General features: G+C 45.4%; 1 protein-coding gene across 1 annotated transcript in view; it reads right to left on the reverse strand.

The window, feature by feature from the left end:
• Window positions 1–7,849: 7,849 nt before the first annotated feature.
• Window positions 7,850–17,572, reverse strand: part of LOC113461511 (uncharacterized) — a 137,457-nt gene continuing 127,734 nt past the window's right edge. Inside the window, exon 10 of the mRNA XM_089925759.1 lies at window positions 7,850–7,920. Coding sequence (XP_089781885.1) covers window positions 7,865–7,920 — 56 coding nt within the window. The 3' untranslated portion in view covers window positions 7,850–7,864. The remainder of the gene's footprint in view (window positions 7,921–17,572) is intronic.

The following is a 17,572-nucleotide window of genomic DNA, read 5'->3' on the forward strand; positions in this document are numbered from 1 at the left end:
AGCTGGCATCATGATGCTCTACCCTCGGAGATGGGAGTCCGATCTCCAACGGGATGACAGCTTCCGTTCCGTATGTTAGGTTGAAGGAAGTCTCGCCGGTGGGGACACGGAATGTAGTCCGGTAAGCCCACAGGACATTGTATAGGTCTTCGACCCATTGTCCTTTGGATTTGTCAAGCCTGGCTTTGAGCCCCTGCAAAATAGTACAATTTGTTACCTCGGTTTCTCCATTCGTCTGAGGGTGCGCGACCGAGGTGAAGCGGTGGTCGATGCCAAGCTCGGAACAGAATCCTCTGAAATGGAGGTTGTCGAACTGGCGGCCGTTGTCGGATATGAGGATGCGGGGGAGCCCGAATCTGCAGATTATTGACTTCCAGACAAAATCCCGCATCTTCTGCTCGGTGATCCGGGCAAGTGGCTCGGCTTCCACCCATTTTGTAAAATAGTCGATGGAGACAACCAGGAATTTCCTTTGCCCGGTAGCCAGAGAAAATGGCCCTAGAATGTCAATTCCCCACTGGGCAAAAGGCCAAGGGGAGCTGATAGAGGTTAGGGGAGCCGAGGGTCGGCGTTGGACATTGGCGTTTCCCTGGCACCGATCGCATCTTCGGACGAAGTCTGTGGTATCCTTCTGGAGTGTCGGCCAATAGTATCCTTGGCGTAAGATTTTATAGGCCAATGCTCGTCCTCCCAGATGATTTCCGCAGATCCCTTCATGGACTTCGCGCATTGCATAATCAGCCTCTGTCGGGCGAAGGCATCTGAGGAGGGGAGAGGTGAAGGATCTCCGATAAAGCTTTCTCTCATACAATATGTACCGGGTGGTGGAGCGCTTTATTCGGCGAGCCTCTTGTTCATCATTGGGGAGGACTTCATCTTGCAGGTAGCTGACGAGCTCGTCCATCCAGCTTGGCTCGAACTCAACACAGAGAGCCTGCTCGGGCTCCTCCGTGCTGGGTTTTTGGAGATACTCCAATGCCGTTGTTTTAGGGAGCTCGCTCATGCGAGAAGACGCCAGCTTTGACAGCTGGTCGGCCCTGAGATTCTCCGACCTGGCAACATGTTGAATGCAGAAAGAACCCAAGGACGAGGCGAGATCTCGTACCTTCTGAAGATACCTTTGCATTGTGGGGTCTCTGGCTTCGAAGTCACCCAGGATTTGGTTGACGACGAGCTGAGAATCACTGAAGGCCTCCAGGTCCTTCACTCCTAGCTCTTTGGCTAGCTTGAGCCCGGCGACGAGTGCTTCGTACTCCGCCATGTTGTTGGAAGCAGGAAACTCGAGGCGTAGGGCCTGCTCAGCGACCACCCCCTCTGGGCCGGTGAGGATGAGACCTGCTCCGCTACCTCCCGAGTTTGAGGAGCCGTCGACATGTAATGTCCATGCCAAACTCGGGGTCTGCTCCGTTGGCATAGACTTGGGTTCGGGCTCGACCTCGCTCGGTATAGTGCACTCGACTATGAAGTCGGCGAGTGCTTGCGCTTTGATCGCCGGTCTGGGTCGGTACTCGAGGTCAAATTCCCTGAGCTCGATGGCCCATTTAGTTATCCGGCCCGCGCGGTCCGATCTTTGCAGGATCTGCTTTACTGGCTGGTCGGTCAGCACGGCCATTGTGTGGGCTTGAAAATAAGGCCGGAGTCTTCGTGCTGAGACGACCAAGGCATAAACAGTCTTTTCCAGCTTAGAGTATCGGGTCTCTGCATCCCTCAAGACCGGCTAGTGTAATACACTGGTTTTTGGAGCTTGCCCTCCTCTCGGACCAGGACCAAGCTCAATGCTACAGGGGAAACAGCTAGATACAGGTAGAGGAGTTCACCCTGTTGGAGCTTTGTGAGCAGGGGAGGGGAGGCCAGAAGGTGCTTGAGTTCTTCAAAAGACTGCTGGCACTCGTCCGACCACAGAAAATTTTTCGGCTTCTTTAGAGCCGCAAAGAATGGAAGGCAGCGCTCGGCCGAGCGGGAGATGAATCTCCCGAGGGCTGCAACTCGGCCTGTAAGCCGTTGTACCTCCTTGACTGCCTTCGGGGGCGTCATTTCCTGGAGTGCTCGGATCTTTTCAGGGTTGGCCTTGATTCCTCGTTGTGTAATGATGAAGCCGAGGAATTTGCCGGAGGTAACTCCGAATGCACATTTGGCTGGGTTGAGCTTCATTTGGTACCTTCGGAGTGTGGAAAATGCTTCATCAAGGTCGGCCACATGGTCCTGCGCCACCTTGCTCTTCACCAGCATGTCATCAACATAGACCTCCATATTTCTACCTATTTGGTCTTTAAAGATCCGGCTAACCAGTCTTTGATAAGTTGCTCCGGCGTTCTTTAAGCCGAATGGCATTACTTTGTAGCAGTAAGTACCCCCGTCGGTGATGAAGGCCGTTTTTTCCTCATCTTCTGGCGCCATGCGGATCTGGTTGTATTCGAAAAAGGCGTCCATGAATGCCAACAGCTCGTGCCCCAAGGTGGAGTCCACGAGCTGGTCGATGCTGGGGAGTGGGAAGCTGTCCTTTGGGCAGGCTTTATTCAAGTCAGTGTAGTCCACGCACATGCGCCATTTTTCGCTGGCTTTTTTGACGAGGACTACGTTGGCAAGCCACTCCGGGTAGGATATCTCCTGGATGAAGCCAGCCTCAAGGAGTTTGTCGACCTCTTTGGCTGCTGCTCGTTGTCGTTCAGGGGCGGCGCCTCGCTTCTTTTGTCGCACGGCTTGCAGGTTGGCTTTACTTGGAGCCGGTGGACCATGATCTCTGGATCTATCCCCGGCATATCCGCGGGTGACCACGCGAAGACGTCCATGTTGTCTCGCAAGAAGTTGACGAGGCGATCCCTTTCGCACTCATTGAGGCCAGAGCCGACCTGCACGGTTAGCTCGGGAAAATTTTCACATAAAGAAATTTGGATTAGTAGCTCACCGGGCTCCACCCGCTCCTTCTGAGGGCTGACTCGTGTCTCCCAGGTTTTAGCTGAAGGCCGGTCGGTTGCTGGGGTAGGCACCTCGGCTGGTCGCTTCGTCTCATGAGTCGCCATGTAGCATCGTCTGGCTACCATCTGGTCCCCACGAGCTTCGCCAACTCCGTGGCTGGTGGGAAATCGCACGAGCAGGTGGTGAGTTGAGACCACTGCTCGGAGGGCGTTGAGACCTGGTCTTCCAAGGATGGCATTGTAGGCCGAAGGCAGGCGTATCACAAGGAGGCTCATCCTTACGGTACTTTCACGGGGGGCGAGCCCGACCGTGACCAGGAGGTCGACCTTGCCTTCTACTGGGACTGAATCCCCAGTAAATCCGACCAGCGGAGCATTCATCCTCCGCAGTTGTTCTTTTGTCATCCCCATTTTACAGTAGGCATCAAAATACAAAACATTCGCCGAGCTTCCATTATCGATCAAGACACGTTTTACATCAAATCTATTTATAATCATGGAGATGACAACGGCATCGTCATGGGGGGTTTCGACTCCCTTCAGATCATCATCCGAGAAGGAGATAGCTTCAGAGGCGCGTAGGCACTTCGAGGAGGTCCCTTCCCCCGAAGCTTCTCCAACAGAGGCCCCGCCTCGGATGGTGTTGATGATGCCGGCGATGGGCCTGTTGGCATTTGAACTTTCAGGATGTGCGGCTTCCTCGGCTTTCTTCTTTTCTTCACGCCGGCCTCGCACAAATCGATCGAGCATCCCTCGGCGAATGAGTGCCTCGATCTCGTTCCGGAGCTGATAGCAGTCCTCAGTATCTGGCCGTGATCCCGATGGAAACGACAACACTTCCGGGAATCATGCCGAGCTCCGGGATCTCGTCTCGGAGGTGGGAGCCGGATACAATCCTGCCCCTCAATCTCCATGAGGATTTCGGCCCGAGGAGCAGTAAGGGGAGTGTAGCTTTCATACCTCCCTTCAGGCGCACGAGCCCGTGGTGGGAACCTCGGGCGGAGTGGTGACCTCTGCCGAGGCGGTCCCCGTAGTCGGGGTGGACTCTTCAGGCGGGGCGGATTTTTAGTTCGGCGCGGAGACGGGCTTCTGGGCTGGCCGCGCTCCTCGCGGCGTCTCTTTTGTTTCTTGGGGTTCTGCTCGACCCCGCTCCGCCTAACGGCCAGGGCTTCCTCAGCCTTGGCGTACTTCCGCGCTCGAACAAGCATTTCGGTGAGGTCCGCAGGGAAGTTCTTCTCGATAGAGAAGAGGAACCTGTAAGACCGGGCTCCAGTCTTTAGTGCTGACATGGCGATTGACTGGTCGAGCTCCCGGACTTTCCATGTTGCGGCCGTAAACCGATCCAAATACTCCCTGAGGGATTCTCCCTCCTTTTGTTTGATATCAAGGAGGGAGTCTGATGTCCGCCGCTGGGGCTGGCTAGCGGCAAAATTGCCGGCGAACTGCCTGCCGAGCTGCTCAAAGGAGGAGACAGTACTCGGCTTTAGCCCGGTAAACCAAAGCCGGGCCGGTCCTCGGAGTGTCGCTGGGAAAGCTTTGCACATCATGGCCTCCGAGGCTCCTTGTAGGGCCATTAAGACCCGATAACTTTCTAGGTGGTCTAGGGGGTCGGCCCTGCCGTTGTAAGGCTCCACCTGGGGCATCTTGAACCGCGACGGGACCGGCTCATCTTCGATCTCCAGGGAGAAGGGGGACTTCGTAGTGAACTCGAAGTCACTGTTACGTCCCGATTTCCTTCCGTGGAGTGCCTGGATCTGGCGCTCCAGCTCCTCGACTTTCTTGTCGAGTTCGTCATTCTGAGGGATCGCTGCAGCGGTCCGTTCTGGTGCGAGTTGCCCTGGAACTGACTCGGCCTCTGAGGGTTGTGGCAAGTCACCAGGGTCTCTAACTGGGTGTTCTCTCCAGAAGGAGGCCCGGACTTGAGAGTCCTGACCTCGAAGGGGAAGTCCACTTGTAGGAGGCTCCGGTTGAACCGGGGCCGGAGGGAGCGGTACTGTCGGGACGCCCCTGGGTTGCAAGCTTTGGACGGCAGTAGCCAAGGCCTGCACCTGTTGCACCAGGGCATCAAACTGCTCCGGCCGAACTTGAGGAGTTGACTCGGCCGGAGGTGGCGAGTTCTGGACAGAGTGTCCAGGACTAGGTGGAGGACGTCGAGAGGCATTGGAGGCCCCTTTACTTCTTAGTTTCATGGCAGCAACTCGGTCCCTTCCTCTAGCGCCAACTGTTGCTGGAAATTGGACCCGGGGGCTGCCGCGAACCGAGAGGGGAGGAGCTCCGCTGCCGGGGTGGCGGTACGTCGACGGGCGGCGTCCTCCTGGAGAGTCTTGCAAGAAAGCCGGTGGCCGGGCTTTCCGGCGCCGGCCCTCCGAAGCTTAAGTCAGAGGGGGCTAATATGGGGGGGTCAAGGAGGAGAATGTTTTTGTGTTTTTTTCCGTCCCTCCGTCCCTCCCCCAGGTTCCCTTTTTATAGAGGGATATTATGTTACCTAGGAGGTGACAGAAATTTGTCTTCTTTTGTAATAATTGGGCACGATCATGCTCATTAATGGCGTTGTGGAGAATAAGGCCAGATCAGACTGGAGTCAGGGAGCTGTCATGGTTGATCGGACCCGTTGGGGGTGGTTGAACCGTCGGCCGTGGCGGGCCTGGGGTTCGTAGATGGTAAGTGCATTAATTGCTGAGTGAACCGGTGGTTAGGGTGAACCACACGCTTTGACGGTTCAGTGATCCGGAGAATCGTCTTGAGCTGTGTTCATTTAATGACTGAGTGCATCGGAGGCCTGAGGGGGTCTTATGCATTAATGATAGGTCGTGCCGAGTTCCTGTGGAGATCTCGTGCCTTGATGACTTAGGGATGGTGGCAGATTGTAGTGGAGTCATGTACTTTAGTCGTCAGATCTTTTGGAGGATTAGGCGGGATTGGGTATTCGGCTAAGGCATGGGCCTGGCACAGGTGCCGAGCCGAGCAGGTCGCCTAGCGGAGTGTCCTGTGGCGGGGTTGCTTCTGGTCGGCGCTTTCTAGTCGAGCGCCTCTCTGGTCGGCCCTCTCTAGTCGAGCGCCTCTCTGGTCGGCTCTCTCTAGTCGAGCGCCTCTAAAATGACTTGATTTGGGTTTTCCCCCAACATAGACTATTATTAATCAGTGATATAGTACAATTTCTGCTGTATGGTCATGACGCAATATGCTTTCGTCTATCTAAGGGCTAGTACTCTCAACACATGGTGAGCAGAATCGATGAGTCATGATGGTTTTTCGAATTATTGAATATTTTCTTCTCTCTACCTCATGCACTCAATCACATGAGGTGTGCGGAATGAACGCTTGAATCCACAGATTGCATTATGGTATAGATATATGACCACTTTAATAGTTAGCAATTCGTATATCCCTTGGAAATTATGTATCAAGAGTGTATGTTAGGTACAACCAGCTAAAGCAGAGTTTACAAATAAACTGAACTTCACAAATATGTTTTCAGCAAGATGACATTTTATAAGTATATTTGATACTCACTTTTATATAGTTGTCGGGATGATACTGACTATGTGAGTTAAATAGCCATCAAAGTAGAGACCATAATTGTTTCACTGTCTAGCTATATAATGGCATTTACTTTTTGCACTGAATACCTTTTAAGTTATAAATTATAGCATAATTATTTGAAATATAACTATTATGTATGGTTGTTGCCCAATTCAACCAGCTTTTTCTTTTCTTTTTTTTTGTTTTTACCCTATCCCTCAACTGCTGGCTCCAAATAAAATCGAATAGAATTGAACCCTAGCCCCTTTGTCTAAATGGCAAGAGGCGATACCACCCAAACAAATGTTTGGCGGTGTTAATAAACCAACATTACTCCATTTACGTTGACTATATTTCTTTTGTTATCTTCTTGTAATGCAATTCAAGATTATTCGTTTTGTTTTTTAAAACAAAGAAAGACAAAGCCCATGACAAGTTCATTGAGATCGTGAAAACAAGTATTAATTGCATGCGTTGGTACTTAAATTGTTAATTGTTTTAATTTAAAGTAACTAACTATTTACATATATTTTTAATTATAGCAAAGCAAGTAGAAGCTTATTTGATCAATCTTCAATTGCAAGCACAAATAAATTAACAACATCAAGCACGATGCTAGGAAGTGGCTGGTTTCCAATTAATACAAGTGGAGAAGGGCCATTTTTAATTTTGGTTGAGAAACTGAGATAGGAATGAAACTTGTGCATCCGTAAGATTCTTCTTGATGCAAAACAACCAACATTTGACAATTGCAGGAAGCTTCTATCAATCCAAGTGCGGACAGATTCTTGCAAAAGAATATGTTATGATGACCCTGAAATAGAAAACCAAAAGCTCTTGATTTTTATCCAAACCTACTGTACATTCTTATTTTTTGACACCATAATGCCCTCCAACTGTTTTCTGCAGTAGAACCTCATATGCAGCTACCTTCACATTTAAACCTTTTCAAGACAAGCAAACCTTGGAAGTCTCTCGTATTATTTTTTTTTAAAACAAAAAACTCTAGAAGTTCATCCCATCCCTATAACAAGGCAATTAAATGGTTTTCGTAAACTTAAGTGTCTCCAATAGACCTGATGAATTTTGACGTGATTCGAGATCAAAACCAGGCCAACCAAATCCACCACATTGAGGCCTAGTAAATGCACCACACATCAAGAACTGAGAATGACTTATAATTCAGACCAGAATAAAGCAATTATCATGGAAGCATCTTGCAGCTATCATGTTGAGATGCCGCCTGGAAGATGATAGGCTCAACAAGAGCAATAAATGAGACACAAATGACAATATTTAACTTATACGAGTTAAAAGCAAGCCATTCACCGACTGCACATAAACACAAACATATTAATTTGATGCTAGCTATCTGAAGTTGGCTTCGTTAATCCTTCTTTGCCCATATTATCGAATTCCCAACAGTATCAGATTTCTCTTTTTCTTTGTTTTTGTTTTCTTCCAAGGCAGACAACTATTGTCCCTGAAATTCCAATAACCAATTAATGTTGGAATGTAATAATTTGAGTGCCTAAAGTAGAAAACACAAGAATATATGAAATCAAATTGCAATAACTACTTCATACAAGTATTCGAGAATAATGCAAACAAAAGGATACAACCAATAACCTCTGAAAGAAACAGACGGATCTTGTGTTGAATAATATTAGAACTGGGACCGTATCATATACTATATTATTTATTAGTGGCCTTTGTTTGTGGGGCTGGGAGGAGAGGCACTTTTTATAGGCTTCAAGCTCCTTGTAATGGATGGAAAATTGAAGTTGGGGTGTAAGCTTGATTGACTATGCATCTTATCAAACTAATTTTGACTCTGAATCATAAAATCAAGCTAGATTTATTTATTAAGTCTTTGTGTTCCAATGTAAGCTTAATTGGAATTCGAGTTTGTCACGCCCCCGGCCCGAGATCGCGAGCCGGAGGTCCGCGCCAACCGCCGCACACCCGTAAGAAACTCTCCCTACGAGCATGCAAGGCATTTAAACCAAACATCTCAAATATATAACTAAAATAATTCAGCTGAAATAAATGCAATCTTATTCCATTGACTGACATAAATTATAAAGTTTTACAGTTCTCAATGCGCAGCGGAACAATAAAGATAGAACATTAATTTAAACAAAACCTAATCTAAGATAACTTGTGTCATAATTTTTTTATTCGCTCTTCCATATTGTAAAACCCCGGATCGAGCTAATTCTTCGGATCTGTAAAAACAGTAAGAAATCGTATAATGAGCTAGACAGCCCAGTAAGTAACAAACACCTTAACTAGTCAATTCATATAATAACATAAAATATGAATACAAATTACAATGAGTCAGCATAATAACATAATCAATTCATTTTCAAATACAAATTCATTAAAATCCGTATCTTTCAAATATCCATATACATAATCGTAAATCTAATTCGAAACAAATCACATTCATCTCAACAGCCTTTAACTACGACCACACTTATATCCTGTGGCTGGGCCAGAAACAGAACCGCACTTATACCCTGCAGAGTGGGCCAGAATACCGCACTTATACCCTGCGAAGTGGGCCAGAATACCACACTTATACCCTGTGGTGGGGCCAGAAATTACCAATGCATAACCCCCAATTGGCAGGATCCAGAACATAGTCAGGCTGAGAGTTCCAAATCTAATGCACATCAAAATTCTTTTTGTAACAAAATAGATATATCATAATCCGATCTAAATATGCATATACGATGCAAGAACAGTAAATATAACAATAGTCCGAAAAATATTATTCCAATTCACATATCCATTTTTCATTCAAATCATCATTTCGTAAATTCATAAATCACATATAAATTCATTAACAATTTATTTAATGCAAAAATAATATTATATAAATGAATAGTCTAAAAAAAGGCAGTTCATTACTTACTTTGAATGCGATCCACAGTAAATCCAATTAATCTCACAAATTTCTCGCAGAACCTAATATCCAAAAATCATATTTTCTTTTAAAATTCATCACAATATATATTTATAAAACTTAAATTTTAACATTCTCCCAGGGCCGACCCTGTAGAAGTGTCTAGCGCCCCGGGTTCGGGTTCGGGTTCGGTTTCGGGTTCATACCCGTAAACCACCCTCTCCCTTTATTTATTTATTTATTTATTTTCTTTTCTTTTTCTTGCTTTTCTTTTCTTTTATTTTCTTTTTCTTTTCTTTTTCTTTTCTTTTCTTTCCTTCCCTTCCCTTTTCTTTTTCTTTTCTCCTTCTCCCGAAGCTTCCTCTGACTTCTTTTCCTCCTTTCCCCCTTTCTTTCTTCTTTCTTTTTCTTTCTCCTCCTCCTCTTCTCCCGACTTCTTCTCCTTCCCCCCCCTTTCTCTCTTCTTCTTTCTTCTCCCACGAAGGGAGGTCGGCAAGCTCGGGAGACGTCCACTGGCTCTCTCCTTCTTCCCACGGAGGAGAAAGAGAGCTTAAGAGAGGAAGAGCCCGCGGCGGGGACCCGCAGCATCGGCGGTGCTCGCGGCCGCACACGGGTAAGTCTCCTCTTCCCTCTCTTCTTCTTTCTTTCTTTCTTCTTTTTTTTTTTTCAAATGGTTTAACAGAGAAATGAAATTAGGAACCTTACCTCTGCCTCGGCGAAGATCCGGCGGCTTCCTCCCTCTTCGGCTGCTCTTTCCTCTCCGGCGGCAATGGAACCACCCGGATCAAAGAAGACCGGCTTCAATGGCTCCCTCCCTCTCTCTCTCTCTCTCTCTCTCTCTCGGGCGGCTGCACGAGGAAGAAGAGGGGACTCGGGTGGCCTCAAAGAAAAGGAGAAGAAGCCCTAAAAACAGGGCTTCCTCCTTCTTTGGGATGGATCCTTCCATCCTGGTGCCTCACGTGCGTGGCACGTGAGGCCAAAACCTGGGACTGGGCCGGTCAAATGGACCGGGCCCAGTTCCGAGGTCTCACATCCTTCCTCCCTTAAAAGAAATTTCGTCCACGAAATTTTCGTATATGTAGTTCAAGAGTAGATTATACTTCTTCCAAACTAAGTCATAACACTCTTCAAATCAAAGTCGTCTTGTCTGACCAATTTCAAATAATTCCATTCACCACATTTTCTCTGCACATTCTGATTTAAACCTCAACATACCCGTGTCAAGTCTAGATTTTTTTCCCTTTTTTTTTTCTTTTTCTTTTTCTAGAATTACTTGCTTGTTGGTACATTCATTATTATGTCTTATTCCGTGTGAACACTTTCAAAAGTTAAAAGTTTATATTCTTCTTTTGACAATCAATCAAAAAAATGTTATGTAACTATTGAATTTTTTCTAGTAGCATAATGAGTTGTCCAACAAAGAGCAGTGGGCATGGCAAAACAATAAATAGAAATAAATATTGGGACTAGACTAATACCTGTCGTCAACACATCAGAAGCCTGTGCATCTTGTTGTGTAAGTGCAAATACTCTTCCTTGAGTCTTTGGCCCCTGGCTTCCTTCCATTGCCTGAGTAGATCTATTCTCGTTTCTTTGTGGGCAGTCTGCAATTTTATGACCTATCTTACCACATCTAAAACAGGCACTGGTGTTCCAATGGCAATCCTTGTCAGCATGAGCCTTACCACATCTAGAACAGTTATTGATATTCACCTGCTTAGTGTTGTCACTCGTTGATTTCTTGTTTGAACTTTCGGCGTTTTCATTGCTCTGCCCCTGAAATTCATTCGATCTGTTCCTCTTCTTTTGATTTCTTTTCCTTTCCAACCGTTCATCATTAACTTTCCTTTCAATTATTAAAGCCTTATTTACCACAGCTGCATAGGTAGTCAATTCATAAGGTACCACTTGTTTTCTAATTTCAATCTTTAGTCCCATCTCAAATTTATGCACTCGATCTAGCTCATCCTCGACTAACTTTAGAACAAATTTGGCTAGCTCGGTAAATTTGGCTTCATATTCTGCAACAGTCATATTTCTTTGCTTTAGATGAATAAACTCCTCCTCTTTCTGCGTCCTTACACTCCGAGGAAAATACTTATCATAAAATGCTCCTCGAAATCTTTTCCAAGTGAGTGGCTCCCTATCTTGCTCATATTTATGTTCCAACATCCGCCACCAGTTGAATGCCTCACCTTGCATCATGTATGATGCAAACAAAATCTTTTCATCATCCTGGCATCTCAAGACAGCAAATGCTTTTTCCATCTCTATAAGCCAATTATCTGCTTCCAACGGATCTGTAGTCCCCTTGAAAGCTGGAGGAGCCAGCCTCTTAAATTCAGCTATACTACTACGCTGTTCACACTGTTCCCCTCGTCCTTGCTGTGGTTGTGTCTGGGGCAACTGCGCTTGTTGTTGGAGCAACTGCTGTTGCACCTGCTGTTGCATCTGCATAAGGCCCACTATGGTCTGCATAACCTGGCCTAGGCCCGGTTCTTGTTGTCATGTCTGAGTATCACTAGCAGGATTGACGACTCTCTCCTGCTGAGGGGTGTTACCAACTTGTTGGGGTATGCTGTCATTTTGCGGGTTGGGTGCCTTATTAGTAGCTCTTTGAGCAGTCTTTCTCATCCGATGTGGAGGCATCCTGACCTATGTCTATCAGATAGCAGCATGCCAATAATAAGCTTGCCAGTTCATTACAAGTACATAGAATGGTTGCTACAATCATCATAAATTAACGTCCCAATGTCCCTAGAGTCTACCCACCTACACTCATGTCATGTCATATTTTCTTATCTCATAATTTATCCAATTATGCTCTGATACCATAAAAGTTGTCATGCCCCTGGCCCGAGATCGCGAGCCGGGGATCCGCGCCAACCGCCGCACACCCGTAAGAAACTCTCCCTACGAGCATGCAAGGCATTTAAACCAAACATCTCAAATATATAACTAAAATAATTCAGCTGAAATAAATGCAATCTTATTCCATTGACTGACATAAATTATAAAGTTTCACAGTTCTCAATGCGCAGCGGAACAATAAAGATAGAACATTAATTTAAACAAAACCTAATCTAAGATAACTTGTGTCATAATTTTTTTATTCGCTCTTCCATATTGTAAAACCTCGGATCGAGCTAATTCTTCGGATTTGTAAAAACAGTAAGAAATCGTATAATGAGCTAGACAGCCCAGTAAGTAACAAACACCTTAACTAGTCAATTCATATAATAACATAAAATATGAATACAAATTACAATGAGTCAGCATAATAACATAATCAATTCATTTTCAAATACAAATTCATTAAAATCCGTATCTTTCAAATATCCATATACATAATCGTAAATCCGATACGAAACAAATCACATTCATCTCAACAGCCTTTAACTACGACCACACTTATACCCTGTGGCTGGGCCAGAAACAGAACCGCACTTATACCCTGCGGAGTGGGCCAGAATACCGCACTTATACCCTGCGGAGTGGGCCAGAATACCACACTTATACCCTGTGGTGGGGCCAGAAATTACCAATGCATAACTGTTAGAACCCGCCCATGCCGCTGATATTTCAAAACAAAATCAGATGGCAGCGGAAGGGGCATGTGCGGGATTGACGTTCATCGCATGAACATCGTTTGATAACCATTCGTAGTTAGGTAAGGATTAAAAACTTTTAATAACTTTAGGAAGATCAGATCTTCACCTTGTGCGGGTAGATGGTCACCGCAAACTGAAGTTCGTGGTTTAGGATGAAGGTTCGCTTGAAGCCGTTCAAGTGCCCGGCCTCTACGGGTATCCACACGAAGTAGAGGACCGATCAAAGCTTCCTTGTCTCCCCGGGGTGCTAGCTCCCTTGTAGAGACAACTTTGGATGGCTGATTTCCTCTCTATCAATCAACCCTTGATTGTGCTTGAGAGGAGGAAGAAGAAGAAGGGATCTTGAAGAAGAACCAAAGCCTTCACTGCAGCCTTTCTTTTCCCTGCGTTGGATGAAGGAAGGGAAGGGGAGGAGGCCGCCAAGGCTTCTTCTTCCTTTCTTCTTGCTTTCGGCTGAAACAAGGAGAGGAGGAGGGGAGGGCGTACGGCAGCAAGAGGAGGAGCTTCTCATCAATTAGGTCAGCCCCCAAGCCTCCTCTTTTTATAACATCTAGGGCTCCTACAAGTTAGGAGCCCTTGATGTATTACCAAGAGGGGCGCCGGCCCCTCTTGTTGCCGCACCAAGGGATCAAAGGAGGAGGGGCGTGAGCCCCTCCCTCTCATGTTGCCCTAATCCTCATTTAATGAGGATTGGGAGGCCCTAATGTGGTTTAGCCCTAATCCAATTAGGCTTAGCCCAAGGGTGAACCAATTTGGATCCAATCTAGGTAAGTCCTAATCCAATTAGAACTTAAATCAATTTTGACTCAATTGAACTCTTCAATCCTAATCCAATTAGGAGTCTTATTGATTCATTAGATTAATAATTAATTGTGACTTAAGAAACCCTAATCCAAATTAGGACATATTTAATTTTAGTCCTAATCCAATTAGGACTCTATTTGAATCCGAAGTCCTAATCTGATTAGGACTCTAGGAATCCTACTCCAAGTAGGAATTCGATTTTAATTCAAAACTCCTAATCTCATTAGGATTGTAGGAATCCTATTCCAAGTAGGAATCCAGTCCTACTCCAACTAGGATTCCCAGTCCTAATCCAATTAGGACTCTAGGAATCCTATTCGAAGTAGGACTCTTGTTTCAAGTCCAATTAATTAATTTCCTTTGTTCCTTCTTCAACTGAATATCAATCGAATTGATTACTTGTGATTCCTAATCACGATTCAACCATCGGATCGGTCAATACTCTAGTGTGTGTGACCCCATAGGTTCTATTCTGACTGGTAGTGAGATATATTGTGATCTCTATCACAATATCATTGAAAACTCCTTTCAATGGATTGGAACGATTCCAACTCTACTCATTAGGGTTTATCGATCATCAAGATAATCCCTATGAGTCCCATCATCCACCAGTGACACCTAGCAGCATGTAGTGGCTACCCAGCAGAATAGAATGATGAACCTCTAGGTGCAGTTATTATGTGATACAGTCCTTCTATCGTGGATCCCTACAAGACGGAGGTCATGGACAACTCGTCAAACTCCATCGTCTATCATATGTCAAGATTTATTCGACTTAAGTTCGAGAGCGGAGAACTCTTTCTCCACTGTGCAATCTGCCCCGGCCGAGGTCTTACGAACTCAGTCTTATAAATCACATAGGATCTCTCCTTATCTATCAAGGTCGATAGATTCCTTATAGGTGCATACCCTACTCCTACAGTGAACCTACTGCAGCCAATCTACACTACATGGACCCATATGGCTAGAGACCATGTATGTGTGTAGTCAAACTACAATAACCTCACTGTGAGTGGCCGAAGCACCGCAGGTTAAAGGACCAGTCACACTACTGCAACATCAAGCAAGTCACTGACGAGTGGATGACATCCAAGTGATTTCTTGTATTGGTCACGCTCAGTACCCTTGTTCTTAACAAGCACCTGCACTATTACTTCAGTGTCGCCACACTGTGGACTCGAGTCTCGTCCATCCATAAGGAAAGTAATCTGTGCACTGATCTCATCGGATCGATCACCGTTCTCGTGATAATCCATCGATCAGGAGCGTTCAGAAATTAATCACTAATGATACATGGCTCAAATTTTCAACTCTTGAGAATATGCATCATCATCTTATTAATTCCTTGGACGATTCATAGACACAATAATAATATGAATGAAAAAGATGCCTTTCATATATTCAATAATAAAGTCAAATACAAATTATGTCCCAGAATTAATAATGTGTCAGCCAAAAATTGGCTTCTAGGGCATACATCTAACAATCTCCCACTTGCACTAAAGCCAATCAGTCATATATCTTAGTCCCATCTTCTCAAGGTGGACTTCAGTCTTTTGCTGACTTAGCTGTTTAGTGAACGGGTCTGCCACGTTGTCCGCGGAGTCTACTCTCTGCACTTCGACATACTTCTTCTCAACATAGTCGCGTATGAGATGAAAACGCCGCTCTATATGCTTGGACTTTTGATGAGACCTTGGCTCCTTAGCAAGAGCTATGGCGCCATTATTATCGCAGTAGAGTGTTATGGCATCTGATGACATTACATCCAATTCCACAATGAATTTCTTAAACCAGAAGCCTTCCTTAGCAGCTTCAGAGGCGGCGATGTATTCAGCTTCCATAGTAGAATCAGCAATGATCGGTTATTTAGAACTCTTCCAATTCACCGTACCACCATTGCACAAGAATACATATCCAGATGTTGACTTCCTATCATCGACATCAGTCATGAAGTCTGAATCTGTGTATCCTTCTACCTTCAACTCTGATGATCCTCCAAAAACGAAGAATAAATCTTTAGTTCTTCTCAAGTACTTAAGAATATTCTTCACAGCTGTCCAGTGTTCTTCACCTGGATTCGACTGATATCTGCTTGTGACACTCACAGCAAGAGCTATATCAGGTCGTGTACATAGCATGGCATACATGAGGCTCCCTATTGCCGATGCATAAGGGATCTTGCTCATGCGTTGAATATCTTCAGATGTGTTGGGGCACATTTTCTTGGAGAGATGAATTCCATGTCTTAGGGGTAAGAGACCCCTTTTAGAGTTTTCCATGCTGAACCTTTTCAGCACTTCCTCTATGTACATCTTCTGTGATAGGCCAATCATCCTTTTAGATCTATCTCTATAGACCTTTATTCCCAAAATATAGGATGCTTCTCCAAGGTCTTTCATGGAGAACTCTTTTGACAACCAGACCTTGACCGAGGTTAGCATGGGAATATCATTCCCTATCAGGAGGATGTCATCCACGTACAGTACGAGGAATACGACAGCGCTCCCACTAACCTTTTTGTAAACACACGGTTCCTCTTCATTTTTGATGAAATCAAACGTTTTGATTGCGTCATCGAAACGAGTGTTCCAACTCCGAGATGCTTGCTTTAGTCCATAAATGGACCTTTGCAGCTTGCAGACCTTGTGATCTCCATCACTGGAAGTGAAACCTAAAGGCTGTTCCATATAGATATCTTCTTCAAGATATCCATTTAGGAAAGCAGTTTTCACATCCATCTGCCAGATTTCATAATCATGAAATGCTGCAATGGCAAGCAATGTTCGGATGGATTTCAGCATGGCTACAGGTGAAAAAGTCTCCTGATAGTCAATGCCTTCGCGTTGACTATATCCTTTTGCCACCAGCCTTGCTTTATAGGTCTCTACCTTTCCATCCGAACCTATCTACCTTTCGTAGATCCATTTACATCCAATAGGTACAATACCTTCTGGTGGATCTACTAAGGTCCAGACTTGGTTGGAATGCATGGAGTCTAATTCTGACTTCATAGCTTCTAACCATTTCTCGGAATCGATATTAGATATCGCCTCGTTGTAGGTTTTGGGATCTTGTATGTGATCCCTATCTCCCACTAGGAACATTTTCTCGGTATCCTCTTCTAGTATACCTAAGTATCTATCGGGAGGATGGGAGACCCTACTTGATCTGCGAGGTGGTTGAGGGACATCATGTACTGGCTCTGTATTAATGGGTTCGATAGGATCCATGACTCGTTGCTTTTCAGAGACTTTCTCTTCAAGCTCAATTTTCCTCCCACTGCCTCTGTCAAGGATAAACTGATTTTCCAAGAAGATGGCATGACGGCTCACAAACACATTGTGATCCTTTGAGATGTAAAAATTGTATCCTAATGACTCTTTAGGATATCCTATAAAACGAGCACTTATGGTCCTAGCCTCTAGTTTGTCCGCTTGTAGTCTTTTGACGTAGGCCGAACATCCCCAAATCTTGAGATGACCAAGACTTGGTTTCTTACCATGCCATATCTCATACGTTGTGGTAGGAACGGATTTAGAGGAAACCCTATTCAGTAGATATACTGCGGTAAGTAAGGCATCTCTCCAAAGAAACATCGGTAGATCAGTGAAGCTCATCATGGACCGGACCATATCCAATAGAGTCCGATTTCTCCTCTCTGACACCCCGTTGAGTTGAGGTGTACCCGGAGGAGTCCATTGTGAGACTATGCCATTGTCCTTGAGATAGTTCCGGAATTCTCCACTAAGGTATTCTCCTCCTCGATCTGATCGAAGAGCCTTAAGAGATTTTCCAGTCTGTTTCTC

The sequence above is a fragment of the Phoenix dactylifera genome, chromosome 10 (genome assembly GCF_051530095.1).
Source record: "Phoenix dactylifera cultivar Ajwa chromosome 10, Ajwa_hap1_PhDact_Kaust_v1.1, whole genome shotgun sequence".
NCBI classification, from domain to species: domain Eukaryota; kingdom Viridiplantae; phylum Streptophyta; class Magnoliopsida; order Arecales; family Arecaceae; genus Phoenix; species Phoenix dactylifera.